We start from the raw sequence: 15,000 nt of genomic DNA, 5'->3' as shown, positions 1-15,000 counted from the left end.
CTAACTTCGATCTTCTCTTTAGAATCTATAAGTTTTGATGGTGCAAGGAGATTTTTTAGATATACTAATCAGAAGTCTTGAAAAAGTCAGCAGAAGACGGACGAAACGCGTAGACGTTATCTGATCCAGTCGAGTCCAATAAATGTGTTTGGATAGCAAAATCTGAACGAATCCCTGCACCGTGTAAAGGAACAACTAATAAAATCCGCACGCCGGAAGTTGAAACGAGCAAGTTAACAGCTGAAACTGACTGATACCGGAGTACCGGGGACTGTGTGAGATTTCCAAAGACGCTAGTAATTTTTGTATTCCTGTAAGTGCAGTCTGTATATATGCGCAAAGTGAAATTAAAAACTTTTACCTTGAGTCGCGGCTGCGCTCTCTCTTCTTGTTGTTTTTTAATATATATATATATATATATATATATATATATATATATATACAAACAAAGATGTTGTGCTTTTGAAAATTGATGTGCGCCAATACCTCTTTGTTTGTGTAATTACTGGGTCATATTGGCAGCACTCACAGATGTTGTATATAAATTTTGTAAGGTGTGCTAAAAAAACAAATTTGGTATTTGTACTTAAAAGTAATCAGGGAGACTGACCATCTCCCATTGGTTTAAGCACCCCACCCAAGCTCAGGTGTGCTCATGGCAGTGTAATAGTTGTGAATAAAAAGCCAGGGAGTCTCATTCTATTATGGAGAGTAAAAGCAGGAATGATTCAGCCCTCTGTGGCAAAGTAGTGTTAGGACCAGTCTAATTGGGGCACCTTGTAAGTTGGTGACTGGCTAAGCAGAATATGGCCATATTGTGTGACTAAGATCCCAATATTATTTAAAAAGAATAGTTGTCTCTTGATGTTGTTTTCAGGCAATTTTTTTGCAGCAGTTCAAAAAAAAATATGTTGTGCTTTTGAAAATTGATGTTCGCCAATACCTCTTTGTTTGTGTAATTACTGGGTCATATTGGCAGCACTCACAGATGTTGTATATAAATTTTGTAAGGTGTGCTAAAAAAACAAATTTTGTATTTGTACTTAAAAGTAATCATGGAGACTGACCATCTCCCATTGGTTTAAGCACCCCACCCAAGCTCAGGTGTGCTCATGACAGTGTAATAGTTGTGAATAAAAAGCCAGGGAGTCTCATTCTATTATGGAGAGTAAAAGCACACATATATATATATATATATATATATATACACATATATATATATATATATATATATATATATATATATATATATATATACACACATACATACATACACACACGTGGTACCCTTGCATTTTAAAAGAAAAACACAAAAAACCCTGACTGGGGTTTGCCTAAATGCATGTAGAAAAGCCACAGTCCTTCTGGGAGAATGCATTTTGGACAGACAAAACACTTTACAATGCCATGTTTGCAGAAGGAAAAAAAAAAAAAGTTTTCAAACAAAAGAACACCATCCCTACCGTGAAACATAAAGTACCTAAAATCTGAGCAGGGCACAATGAAATCGGAACACTATGAAGGCATTTTGAAGAAAAATGTAGTGCCCCGTGTCAGAAAGCTGTGTCTCAGTCCCAGGCCTTGGGTCCTCCAGCAGGATAATGACCCTGATCATACCTCAAAAAGCAGACAAGAATGGATGAGAAGAAAACATTGGACCTTTCTGAAGAGGCCTTTTATGAGTCCAGATCTGAATCCCACCGAGCATCTGTGGAAAGAGCTAAAACTCGCAGTTGGGAAAAGGCACCCAACAAACCTGAGAGAACTGGAGCAGTTTGCTCAAGAAGATTGGGCCAAAATCACAGTCAAAAAGTGTAGAAAGCCTATTCAAAGCTACAGAATGTGCTTGATTACAGTTATTATCTCCAAAGGCTGTGCTATGAAATATTACGTTGAGTACCAATATTTGTGTCCATGAGATTCTCATTTGTTTTACTGTTTAAATTAATATGTGAAGTCATAAATCAAAAGTGATGTTTCTGATCTATAATATTTGAAATAAAGAATGGTGGATTGACAAAAATTTACATTTTTACTTAATTCAGAGAAAATTGTGTGTTTACCTAAAAAAAAAAAAAAGTGGAAGGGTACCAATACTTTCGGCCACGTCTGTGTGTATATAGATATTTATTATAACCAATCCCTTTAAGAATACTTTGGTTTTTATAGCTATAAAGCAGATTCAGAAGCAATAAAAAAAAAAACAATATAGTTGACGTCATACCTCTGTGTATTCTCTTGTTGGGTAAGAATCCTGGGGTCTCATATTGCATTAAAGAACCAAGACGATCTGCTACACACACAAGCTCCTGTATTTCTGGCTTATAACTTTCAAAATTCTGAGGTAAAACATCCCTGAAAGCAAAATATAAAATTAAAGAGACAGTTCACCCAAAAAAAATTATCCCATTTAAATTGTTCCCAATGATCCATTTTACCTGCTGTAGTGTATTAAATAGTTTACAAGTAGCTCCTTTACCCCTATTTTGGCCTTTTAAATAGCGGATTTAGCCTGTAGTATCACCACCTATACTGAAAGTTTTGATACTAGAGTCTCAGCTTTTGAATAGCCCAAGTAAACACAACCAGTGGGGTGCAGGATAGTTAAGTAATAAAATGATAATTTTCAATTGTTTGCTCTATGTATTGAGCTTTAGTTTTCCAGACAAATAAGATAAGGAGGCAAGTTTGTGTACACAAAGTTATAACATGAGATATGATATTACCTGAAACTCAACCCATTGTGGTTTAAAAGCACAAAACCAGCTACTTCATATACACAAATAAACCTGAAAATGCAATTTCTCCAACATTTTATACTCTGGTATAACAAGTCATTAAAAATACATTAATATAAAAACAATTTTACAGTGTACTGTCCCTTTAAATATAGGAGAATGGCTGTGAGTAGATATACTAATATCAAGCTTACAGGCTTAATAGGGGATTGTGACCTTCCAAATCTGCTTTAAATTTGGAATACAAGAATATGGATTTAAATTATTTTTAAAAATTCTGTTCACATATTAGTGTGTTATAAAATTATTAGAATTTAAGGGACATTCCGCATAAATTTAATTTTGCATAGTTGAAAAACCTTATAACATCAAATTAGATAAATTCAAACATTATCCAAAAACACATTAAGTGTTTTCTCTTGGTTAATGACCTTGAGTTTAAAAACCTCATGAACACTTGGGTAAAACATATTTCACTGCTCTTCTAATGGATTGGAATAGACTGAATAATATTTTTTTTCCCTTTGTTCCATCTAAAACTGTATGTTTTAAAATGTGTTCTAGTGCTTTGTTCCTTGACAAATATATGTTCCTGTACTGAATAGACCAACTTTTTTCTGTGGGAGCTGTCCCGGTTACCCAGTGAGCAGTAAAGTCCCTAGACCCAGTTGTACACAGATAAATGGATACTAAACCCAAACTTTCTCTTTAAAGGGACATTAAACACTTTGAGATGGTAATATAAAATGATAAATTGTATATATAAAACAGCTCTGCAATATACTTTCATTATTTATTTTGTCCTCTTTGCCTATAATTCCATTCTAAAATTGTGAGCTTTTCAGTTCCTGTTAGAAATGGAAGTGCAGAACACTGTTATATTCCACACAGCCATTGGCTGCACACTCTAGTGACCTATTTATAACTGTCTCTAATTGGCCACAGCAGAGAAGGTAACACAAGTTACAACATGGCAGCTCCCAGTGTTTTATAGACACTAAAACTTTACACTTACTTTGTCACTTTTTAAACAACTAATGAAACTTTAAAAAATACATCTACATGTTACTCATGGACTAATCTTTTCTTTGAATGTATCATTCTATCTAGCATGTATTTAGTGTTTAATGTCCCTTTAATGATTCAGATTGAGCATGCAATTTTAAGCAACTTTCTAATTTACTCATATTATCAATTTTTCTTTATTCGTTTGCTATCTTTATTTAAAAAGCAGGAATGTAATGCTTAGGAGCCAGCCCATTTTTTGTTCAGAACCTTGGCTAAGCTTGCTTATTGGTGGCTAAATGTACGAAGAAAATTTGATAATAGGAGTAAATTAGAAAGTTGCTTAAAATTGCATGCTCTATCTGAATCATGAAAGAAAAAAAAATGGGTTTGGTATCCCTTTAAGTGCTTCCTGTTAATTTCACTTTAAATTAAGCATGGTGAGATTTTTTTTTCCATCTGCACAAAAAAAAGCACAGCTATAGTTTAGATGACTTAACTGTTACAACATCAGTAGGAAGGGTATGGGGTATTATATATTGGAAGAGAGAGGTATCCAGATAGAATTCAGAAACATTTTTATTAACTAGAAGAAAGCATGAGGCTTAATTACGTAAAATTTAAGTGGATGGAAAAAAGCACAATAGAGAGTTCGTTTAAGAAACCATTTTCCTCCAACTCTTATTTACATAAAAAGTTAATTATTAGGAGGTACTGCAATTTACACAGTTTTGCCTGAATCTCCAGTCTGAGGAAGGACAACGTTTATCAGTGCTTAAACCATGAGTTTAACTGGGGGAGATACTTGCTTTATGTGGGGCTGTAGTCCGGGTTGCTCTTCATAATCTTCAATGAGGAATGGAAGATTCTTGGCCCAGTGGTCCTTGAAATTCCCAGGCAGGTCAGCATCAATGTTATATTCTGTAACTGGGGTGTCAAGGTGGGCATGCAGATAGCGAGAGTATTCTGTGTAGTAGAGGGTGATACAAGAAACTCAGAATTACAAATCAAAAGCCCCAATTATAATAAACGCATGATAATTTGGCGATTAAAATATTACAGGTTCTACAGAAATAACCAACTTTCACATTAGTAAAACGGGCCATGATACACTATAGCTTCTTGTTAACTAGACAAACACTTCATCCCACAGTTTTCCCCTTGTTACACCATAATCTTTTAGGTTATCAAAGTTTTTCCATTTTAGACCGTAACCATTATTCTGGCCATATAAAAATGGCCTTTTTTTAAAAAAAAAAGCTTTTCTAAAGTGCAAAAATACTTCAGGAAAGGCCATCAAGGTTATATTTTTTTCTAATATAAATATATCTCCTAATAAGGTAAAAAAATATACAAGTCAAGTTAAAATGGAATTTTAACAAGAATTGTAGCATAAAAACAAAAGATGCAGTTTTGTGATACAGAATATTATCTTTATAAAAAGATTCATCAAAGCAGCTACTAACCTCTCAAGTATTTTACTTTCAGATATTCTTGACTTGCTTTCTGGCCAGGCAGAGGGTCATTTAACATTACTTTTGTTTGAGATTTTATGCCTTCATAAAAATGGCCCATAGAGACGTGGCTAAGCCCTTTCATATACTGGCATACCTCATTGTATGTTTCTAACTGTAGACATCTCTAAAGTAAAAGGAAATATGGAAATGTTAATGCTTATACTTTTGTTAATGCAGTGCTACATGGTAAAGAAAGAAAAGTGACCATTAGCTAATCATAAGAAAACTGCAAGAACTAAGCTAAGAAGGTTTCAACTCATTGTCAATGGGATGTAACTGCGGACTGGCTGTACCGAGCAAGGGGTGGGGTAAATAAATACCAAGGGCTAGATTACAAGTTGAGCACAAAATATCGCTTCTGCGATATTTGCGATCAACTTAGTAATACCAGTGCACGCAAAAGTGAGGTGCAATGCGAACGTGACCCTGGGTTTGCAGTGCACGGAAGCATTGCTCTAACGAGAGCGTGCTTCCATAGGCTCTAATGCGAGCCTCGTTCTCTTGCCATGAGACATGGCATGAGAACTAGCGCAGAGAAGGGGGTAAGTTGCACAGCAATTGGCAGCAAATATAAAATATATATATATATATATACACACACATACATATATATATATATATATATATATATAACATAATTTATGCTTACCTGATAAATTTATTTCTCTTGTAGTGTATCCAGTCCACGGATCATCCATTACTTATGGAATATATTCTCCTTCCCAACAGGAAGCTGCAAGAGTCCACCCACAGCAAAGCTGCTATATAGCTCCTCCCCTAACTGCCATATTCAGTCATTCGACCGAAAACATGCAGAGAAAGGAAAAACCATAGGGTGCAGTGGTGACTGTAGTTCAAATGAAAAAATTACCTGCCTTAAAGTGACAGGGCGGGCCGTGGACTGGATACACTACAAGAGAAATAAATTTATCAGGTAAGCATAAATTATGTTTTCTCTTGTTAAGTGTATCCAGTCCACGGATCATCCATTACTTATGGAATACCAATACCAAAGCTAAAGTACACGGATGATGGGAGGGACAAGGCAGGTACTTAAACGGAAGTTACCACTGCCTGTAAAAAACCCTTTCTCCCAAAAATAGCCTCCGAAGAAGCAAGGTATCAAATTTGTTAAATTTGAAAAGTATGAAGCGCAGACCAAGACTCCGTCTTGTAAATCTGTTCAACAGAAGCCACATTTAAAAAAGGCCCAAATGAAAAACACAGCTCTAGTAGAATGAGCTGTAATTCCTTCAGGAGGCTGCTGTCCAGCAGTCTCATAAGCTAAATGAATTATGCTTTTTAACCAAAAAGACAGAGAGGCTGCTGAAGTCTTTTGACCTCTCCTCTGTCCAGAATAGACAACAAACAAGGTGCACGTTTGATGAAAACTGTAGTAGCTTGTAAGTCAAACTTTAAAGCACAAACCACGTCCAATATTGTGTAATAGACGTTCCTTCTTTGAGGAAGGATTAGGATACAAGCATGGAACAACTATCTCTTGAGTGATGTTCTTGTTAGATACCACCTTAGGAAAAAACCCAGGTTGGTACGCAGGACTACCTTATCCGTACGAAGGACCAGATAAGGAGAATCACATTGTAACACAGATAACTTGGAGACTCTACGAGTCGAGGAATTAGCTACCCAAAAGGAACTTTCCAAGATAAAGATTGATATCTATGGAACAAAAAAGGTTCAAACGGAACTTCTTGAAGAACCTTAAGAATCAGGTTTAAGCTCCATGGCGGAGCAACAGTTTTAAACACAGGCTTGGATCTAACCAAAGCCTGACCAAATGCCTGAACGTCTAGAATACCTGCCAGACGCTTGTGCAAAAAAAATAGACAGAGTAAAAATCTGTCCCCTTTTAAGGAATTAGCTGACAACCCTTTTCTCAAAAACATCTTGGAGAAAAGATAATATCCTGGGAATCCAGACTTTACTCCATGAGTAACCCTTGGATTCATAACAATCAGATATTTACACCATATCTATGTTCAATTTTCCTAGAGACAGGCTTTCATGTCTGTATTAAGGTATCAATGACTGACTCGGAGAAGCCATGCTTTGATAACATCAAGCGTTCAGTCTCCAGGCAGTCCATCTCAGATTGATTCTATTTAGATGGTTGAAAGGACCCTGAGGTAGAGGGACCTGTCTCAGAAGCAGAGACCGTGATGGAAAGGATGACATGTCCACCAGATCTGCATACCAGGTCCTGCGTGGCTACGCAGGCGCTGTCAAAAACACCAAAGCCCTCTCCTGCTTGGTCTTGACCTCCGGAGGAAATCCCACTCCCCCGGAAGAAAAGTCTGACGACTTAGAAAATCCACCTCCCAGTTCTCAACACCTGGGATATGGATAGCTGATAGACAAGAGTGAGTCTCTGTCCAGTGAATTATTGTAAGACTTCTAACATCGCTAGGGAACTTCTGTTCCCCCTTGATGGCTGATGTAAGCCACAGTCGTGTATATTGTCCGACTGAGTATGATGTACCTCAGAGTTGCTAACTGAGGCCAAGTCTGAAGAGCATGGAATATCACTCCCAGTTCCAGAATATTTATTAGAAGGAGGGTCTCCTCCTAAGTCCACTATCCCTGAGCCTTCAGGGAGTTCCAGACTGCATCCCAACCTAAAAGGCTGGCATCTATTGTAACAATTGTCCCATCTGACCTGCGGAAGGTCATACCCTTGGACAGATGGACCAGACATAGTCACCAGAGAAGAGAATCTCTGGTCTCTTGGTCCAGGTTTAACAGGGGGACAAATCTGTGTAATCCCCGTTCCTCTGACTGAGCATGCATAGTTGCAGCGGTCTGAAATGTAGACGTGCAAACGGTACTATGTCCCTTGCCGCTACCATTAAGCCGATTTCATTCATGTACTGAGCCACCGAAGGGCGCGGATGGGATGAAAAAACACGGCAGAAATTTAGAAACTTTGACAACCTGGACTCCGTCAGGTAAATTTTCATTTCTACAGAATCTATCAGAGTCCCTAGGAGGGAAACCCTTGAGATTGGGGCTAGAGAACTCTTTCCTTGTTCACTTTCCACCCATGTGATCTCAGAAATGCCAGTACTACGTCCGTATGAGACTGGGCAATTTGGATGTTTGACGCCTGTATCAGGATGTCGTCTAAATAAGGGGCCACTTCTATGCCCCGCGGTCTAAGGACCGCCAAAGCGACCCCAGAACCTCCATAAAGATTCTTGGGGCTGTAGATATCCCAAAGGAAAGAGCTACAAACTGGTAATGCCTGTCTAGAAAGGCAAACCTGAAAAACGATGGTGATCTTTATGCATCACAATGTGAGGATAAACATCCTTCAAATCCATTGTAGTCCTCTATTGACTCTCCTGGATCATAGTTAAGATGGTACGAATAGTTTCCATCTTAAATGACGGAATTCTGAGGAATTTGTTTAAGATCTTTAGATCCAAAATAGGTCTGAAGGTTCCCTCTCCTTGGGAACCACAAACAGATTTGAGTAAAAACTCTGTCCCTGTTCCTCTCTTGGAACTGGATGGATCTCGTACACAATGTAAGAATGCCTCCTTCTTTATCTGGTTTGCAGATAATTGTGAAAGGCGAAATCTCCCCTTTTTTTGGGGGGAATCTTTGAAATCCAGAAGATATCTCTGGGATATAAATTCCAATGCCTAGGGATCCTGGGCATCTCTTGCCCACGCCTGGGCGAAGAATGAAAGTCTGCCCCCTATAGGATCCGTTACCGGATAGGGGTCCGTTCCTTCATGCTGCCTTAGAGGCAGCAGCAGGCTCCTTGGCCTGCTTATCTTTGTTCCAGGTCCGATTGTCTCCAGATCGCCTTGGACTGAGCAAAAATTCCCTCTTGTTTTGCCTTAGAGGAAGAGGATGCCACACCTGCCCTGAAGTTTTTAAAAGGCACGAAAATTAGACTTTTTTTTTTTTTTTTGGCCCTTGATTTGGACCTATCCTGAGGAAGGGCATGACCTTTTCCTCCAGTGATATAAGCAATAATCTCCTTCAAACCAGGCCCGAATAGGGTCTGCCCCTTGAAGGGAAGTTAAGTAGCTTATTTATTAAAGTCACGACAGCTGACCATGATATAAGCCATAGCGCTCTGCGCGCCAGTATAGTAAAAAACAGAATTCTTAGCCGTTAGTCTAGTCAAATGAACAAGGCATCAGAAAACAAAGGAATTGGCTAGCATAAGCTTGTCAAATATATTCATCCAATGGAGTCGCTTAACTGTAAAGCCTCATCAAGAGACTCAACCCAGAACGCCGCAGCAGCAGTGACAGAAGCAATGTATGTAAGGGGCTGCAGGATAAAACCCTGTTGAATAAACATTTTTTATCCATTGGATCTAAAAAGCACAACTGTCCTCATCAGAGGTAGTGGTACGCTTAGCTAGAGTAGAAACTCTTCTCTCCACCTTAGGAACTGTCTGCCAGAAGTCCCGTGTGGTGGTAACTATTAGAAAACATTCTTCTAAAAAATAGGAGGGGAAGAGAACGGCACACCTGGTCTATCCCATTCCTTATTAAAAAATTTTTAGTAAACCTCTTTAGGTATTGGAAAAACATCAGTACACACCGGCACTGCATATTATTTATCCAGTCTACACAATTTCTCTGGCCCTGCGATTGTACACATTCATTCAGAGCAGCCAAAGCCTCCCTGAGCAACAAGTGGAGGTTCTCAAGCATAAATTTTAAATGTAGAAATATCAGAATCAGATTAAATCATCTTCCCTGAGTCAAAAAAAATCACCCACAGACTAAGCATATTGTGAGGTAGTATCATACATGGTTCTTAAAGCGTCTGTATGCTCTGTATCTACCCCCAGAGCTAACTGCTTTCCTTTAATTTCAGGTAGTCTGACTAATACTGCTGCCAGAATATTATTCACCACCTTTGCCATGTCTTGTAAAATAAACGCTATGGGCGCCCTTGATGTACTTGGCGCCATTTGAGCGTGAGTCCCTGAAGCGGGAGTCGAAGGGTCTGACACGTGGGGAGAGTTAGTCGGCATAACTTTCCCCTCGACAGAATCCCCTGGTAAAAGAAACGCTATGGGTGCCCTTGATGTACTTGGCGCCATTTGAGCATGAGTCCCTAAAGCGGGAGTCAAAAGGTCTGACACGTGGGGAGAGTTAGTCGGCATAACTACCCCCACGACAGAATCCACTGGTGATAATGTTTTTAAAGACAAAAAATGATCTTTATTGTTTAACATGAAATCAGTACATCTGGCACACATTCTAAGTTGGGGTTCCACCATGGCTTTAAAACATAATGAACACAGAGCTTCCTCTAGGTTAGACATGTTAGAACAGACTAATAATGAGACTAGTAAGCTTGGAAAACGTTACTGTGCCTTTAAGAGAAACAAATTTTGTCAAAATTTGAAAAACAGTGAAAAAAATGCAGTAAAACAAACAAAATTTTTACAGTACATGTAATAAGGTAACAGAGCATTGCACCCACTTGCAAATGGATGATTAACCCCTTAATGCAAAAAACAGATCAAAAAAACGACAGACGTTTTTAAAAACAGACACAACAAACTGCCACAGCCAACAGTGGGAAGCTTCAGTTAACTGTTTCTATGCAAAATTTAAGCCAGCCATGTGGAAAAAACATAATTTATGCTTACCTGATAAATTTATTTCTCTTGTAGTGTATCCAGTCCACGGATCATCCATTACTTATGGGATATTAACTCCTCCCCAACAGGAAGTGCAAGAGGATTCACCCAGCAGAGCTGCTATATAGCTCCTCCCCTAACTGCCATTACCAGTCATTCGACCGAAAACATGCAGAGAAAGGAAAACCATAGGGTACAGTGGTGACTGTAGTTTAATGGAAAAATTACCTGCCTTAAAGTGACAGGGCGGGCCGTGGACTGGATACACTACAAGAGAAATAAATTTATCAGGTAAGCATAAATTATGTTTTCTCTTGTTAAGTGTATCCAGTCCACGGATCATCCATTACTTATGGGATACCAATACCAAAGCTAAAGTACACGGATGACGGGAGGGACAGGCAGGCTCTTTATACGGAAGGAACCACTGCCTGAAGAACCTTTCTCCCAAAAACAGCCTCCGAAGAAGCAAAAGTGTCAAATTTGTAAAATTTGGAAAAAGTATGAAGAGAAGACCAAGTTGCAGCCTTGCAAATCTGTTCAACAGAAGCCTCATTCTTAAAGGCCCAAGTGGAAGCCACAGCTCTAGTAGAATGTGCTGTAATTCTTTCAGGAGGCTGCTGTCCAGCAGTCTCATAGGCTAACCGTATTATGCTACGAAGCCAAAAGGAGAGAGGTAGCCGAAGCTTTTTGACCTCTCCTCTGACCAGAATAAACGACAAACAGGGAAGACGTTTGTCGAAAATCCTTAGTTGCCTGTAGATAAAATTTCAGGGCACGGACTACATCTAGATTGTGTAGCAGACGTTCCTTTTTCGAAGAAGGATTAGGACACAAAGATGTAACCACAATCTCTTGATTGATATTCCTGTTAGTGACCACCTTAGGTAGGAACCCAGGTTTAGTACGCAGAACTACCTTGTCTGAATGAAAAATCAGATAAGGAGAATCACAATGTAAGGCAGATAACTCAGAGACTCTTCGAGCCGAGGAAATCGCCATTAAAAACAGAACTTTCCAAGATAACAACTTGATATCAATGGAATGAAGGGGTTCAAACGGAACCCCCTGTAAAACATTAAGAACTAAGTTCAAACTCCATGGTGGAGCAACAGTTTTAAACACAGGCTTGATCCTAGCTAAAGCCTGACAAAAAGCTTGAACGTCCGGAACTTCTGACAGACGTTTGTGTAAAAGAATGGACAGAGCTGAAATCTGTCCCTTTAAGGAACTAGCGGATAAACCCTTTTCTAAACCTTCTTGTAGAAAAGACAATATCCTCGGAATCCTAACCTTACTCCATGAGTAACTCTTGGATTCGCACCAATATAAGTATTTGCGCCATATCTTATGGTAAATCTTTCTGGTAACAGGCTTCCTAGCCTGTATTAAGGTATCAATAACTGACTCAGATAAACCACGTTTTGATAAAATCAAGCGTTCAATTTCCAAGCAGTCAGCTTCAGAGAAATTAGATTTTGATGTTTGAAGGGACCCTGGATCAGAAGGTCCTGTTTCAGAGGTAGCGACCAAGGTGGACAGGATGACATGTCCACTAGATCTGCATACCAAGTCCTGCGCGGCCATGCAGGCGTTATTAGAATCACTGATGCTCTCTCCTGTTTGATTCTGGCAATCAATCGAGGAAGCATCGGGAAGGGTGGAAACACATAAGCCATCCCGAAGGTCCAAGGTGCTGTCAAAGCATCTATCAGAACCGCTCCCGGATCCCTGGATCTGGACCCGTAACGAGGAAGCTTGGCGTTCTGTCGAGACGCCATGAGATCTATCTCTGGTTTGCCCCAACGTCAAAGTATTTGGGCAAAGACCTCCGGATGAAGTTCCCACTCCCCCGGATGAAAAGTCTGACGACTTAAGAAATCCGCCTCCCAGTTCTCCACTCCCGGGATGTGGATTGCTGACAGGTGGCAAGAGTGAGACTCTGCCCAGCGAATTATCTTTGATACTTCCATCATTGCTAGGGAGCTTCTTGTCCCTCCCTGATGGTTGATGTAAGCTACAGTCGTGATGTTGTCCGACTGAAACCTGATTAACCCCGAGTTGTTAACTGGGGCCAAGCCAGAAGGGCATTGAGAACTGCTCTCAATTCCAGAATGTTTATTGGTAGGAGACTCTCCTCCTGATTCCATTGTCCCTGAGCCTTCAGAGAATTCCAGACAGCGCCCCAACCTATTAGCCTGGCGTCTGTTGTTACAATTGTCCAGTCCGGCCTGCTGAATGGCATCCCCCTGGACAGATGTGGCCGAGAAAGCCACCATAGAAGAGAATTTCTGGTCTCTTGACCCAGATTCAGAGTAGGGGACAAGTCTGAGTAATCCCCATTCCACTGACTTAGCATGCACAATTGCAGCGGTCTGAGATGTAGACGTGCAAAGGGTACTATGTCCATTGCTGCTACCATTAAGCCGATCACCTCCATGCATTGAGCTACTGACGGGTGTTGAATGGAATGAAGGACACGGCATGCATTTTGAAGCTTTGTTAACCTGTCTTCTGTCAGGTAAATCTTCATTTCTACAGAATCTATAAGAGTCCCCAAGAAGGGAACTCTTGTGAGTGGAAAGAGAGAACTCTTCTTTTCGTTCACCTTCCATCCATGCGACCTTAGAAATGCCAGTACTAACTCTGTATGAGACTTGGCAGTTTGAAAGCTTGAAGCTTGTATCAGAATGTCGTCTAGGTACGGAGCTACCGCAATTCCTCGCGGTCTTAGTACCGCCAGAAGAGCACCCAGAACCTTTGTGAAGATTCTCGGAGCCGTAGCCAATCCGAATGGAAGAGCTACAAACTGGTAATGCCTGTCTAGAAAGGCAAACCTTAGATACCGGTAATGATCTTTGTGAATCGGTATGTGAAGGTAAGCATCCTTTAAATCCACTGTGGTCATGTACTGACCCTTTTGGATCATGGGTAAAATTGTCCGAATAGTTTCCATTTTGAACGATGGAACTCTTAGGAATTTGTTTAGGATCTTTAAATCCAAGATTGGCCTGAAAGTTCCCTCTTTTTTGGGAACCACAAACAGATTTGAGTAAAACCCTTGTCCTTGTTCCGACCGCGGAACCGGATGGATCACTCCCATTAATAAAAGATCTTGTACGCAGCGTAGAAACGCCTCTTTCTTTATTTGGTTTGTTGACAACCTTGACAGATGAAATCTCCCTCTTGGGGGAGAGAATTTGAAGTCTAGAAGGTATCCCTGAGATATGATCTCTAACGCCCAGGGATCCTGGACATCTCTTGCCCAAGCCTGGGCGAAGAGAGAAAGTCTGCCCCCCACTAGATCCGTTCCCGGATCGGGGGCCCTCGATTCATGCTGTCTTAGGGGCAGCAGCAGGTTTCCTGGCCTGCTTGCCCTTGTTCCAGGACTGGTTAGGTCTCCAGCCTTGTCTGTAGCGAGCAACAGCTCCTTCCTGTTTTGGTGCAGAGGAAGTTGATGCTGCTCCTGCTTTGAAATTACGAAAGGAACGAAAATTAGACTGTCTAGCCTTAGGTTTGGCTCTGTCTTGAGGCAGGGCATGGCCTTTACCTCCTGTAATGTCAGCGATAATTTCTTTCAACCCGGGCCCGAATAAGGTCTGCCCTTTGAAAGGTATATTAAGCAATTTAGATTTAGAAGTAACGTCAGCTGACCAGGATTTTAGCCACAGTGCTCTGCGTGCCTGAATGGCGAATCCGGAATTCTTAGCCGTAAGTTTAGTTAAATGTACTACGGCATCTGAAATAAATGAGTTAGCTAACTTAAGGGCTTTAAGCTTGTGTGTAATCTCATCTAATGGAGCTGATTCAAGTGTCTCTTCCAGAGACTCAAACCAAAATGCTGCTGCAGCCGTGACAGGCGCAATGCATGCAAGAGGTTGCAATATAAAACCTTGTTGAACAAACATTTTCTTAAGGTAACCCTCTAACTTTTTATCCATTGGATCTGAAAAGGCACAGCTATCCTCCACCGGGATAGTGGTACGCTTAGCTAAAGTAGAAACTGCTCCCTCCACCTTAGGGACCGTTTGCCATAAGTCCCGTGTGGTGGCGTCTATTGGAAACATCTTTCTAAATATCGGAGGGGGTGAGAACGGCACAC

The 15,000-nt window shown here is 40.2% G+C and overlaps 1 protein-coding gene across 1 annotated transcript in view; it reads right to left on the bottom strand.

Moving 5' to 3' along the window:
- Nucleotides 1-15,000, bottom strand: part of TTC13 (tetratricopeptide repeat domain 13) — a 259,316-nt gene that overhangs the window by 85,744 nt on the left and 158,572 nt on the right. Inside the window, 3 exon segments of the mRNA XM_053711897.1 lie at nucleotides 2,225-2,355; nucleotides 4,553-4,709; nucleotides 5,210-5,384. Of these exon segments, the coding sequence (XP_053567872.1) occupies nucleotides 2,225-2,355; nucleotides 4,553-4,709; nucleotides 5,210-5,384 (463 nt within the window).

Source organism: Bombina bombina, chromosome 4 (genome assembly GCF_027579735.1).
Source record: "Bombina bombina isolate aBomBom1 chromosome 4, aBomBom1.pri, whole genome shotgun sequence".
Lineage (NCBI taxonomy): Eukaryota > Metazoa > Chordata > Amphibia > Anura > Bombinatoridae > Bombina > Bombina bombina.
This window is presented reverse-complemented; position numbering and strand designations above follow the sequence as displayed.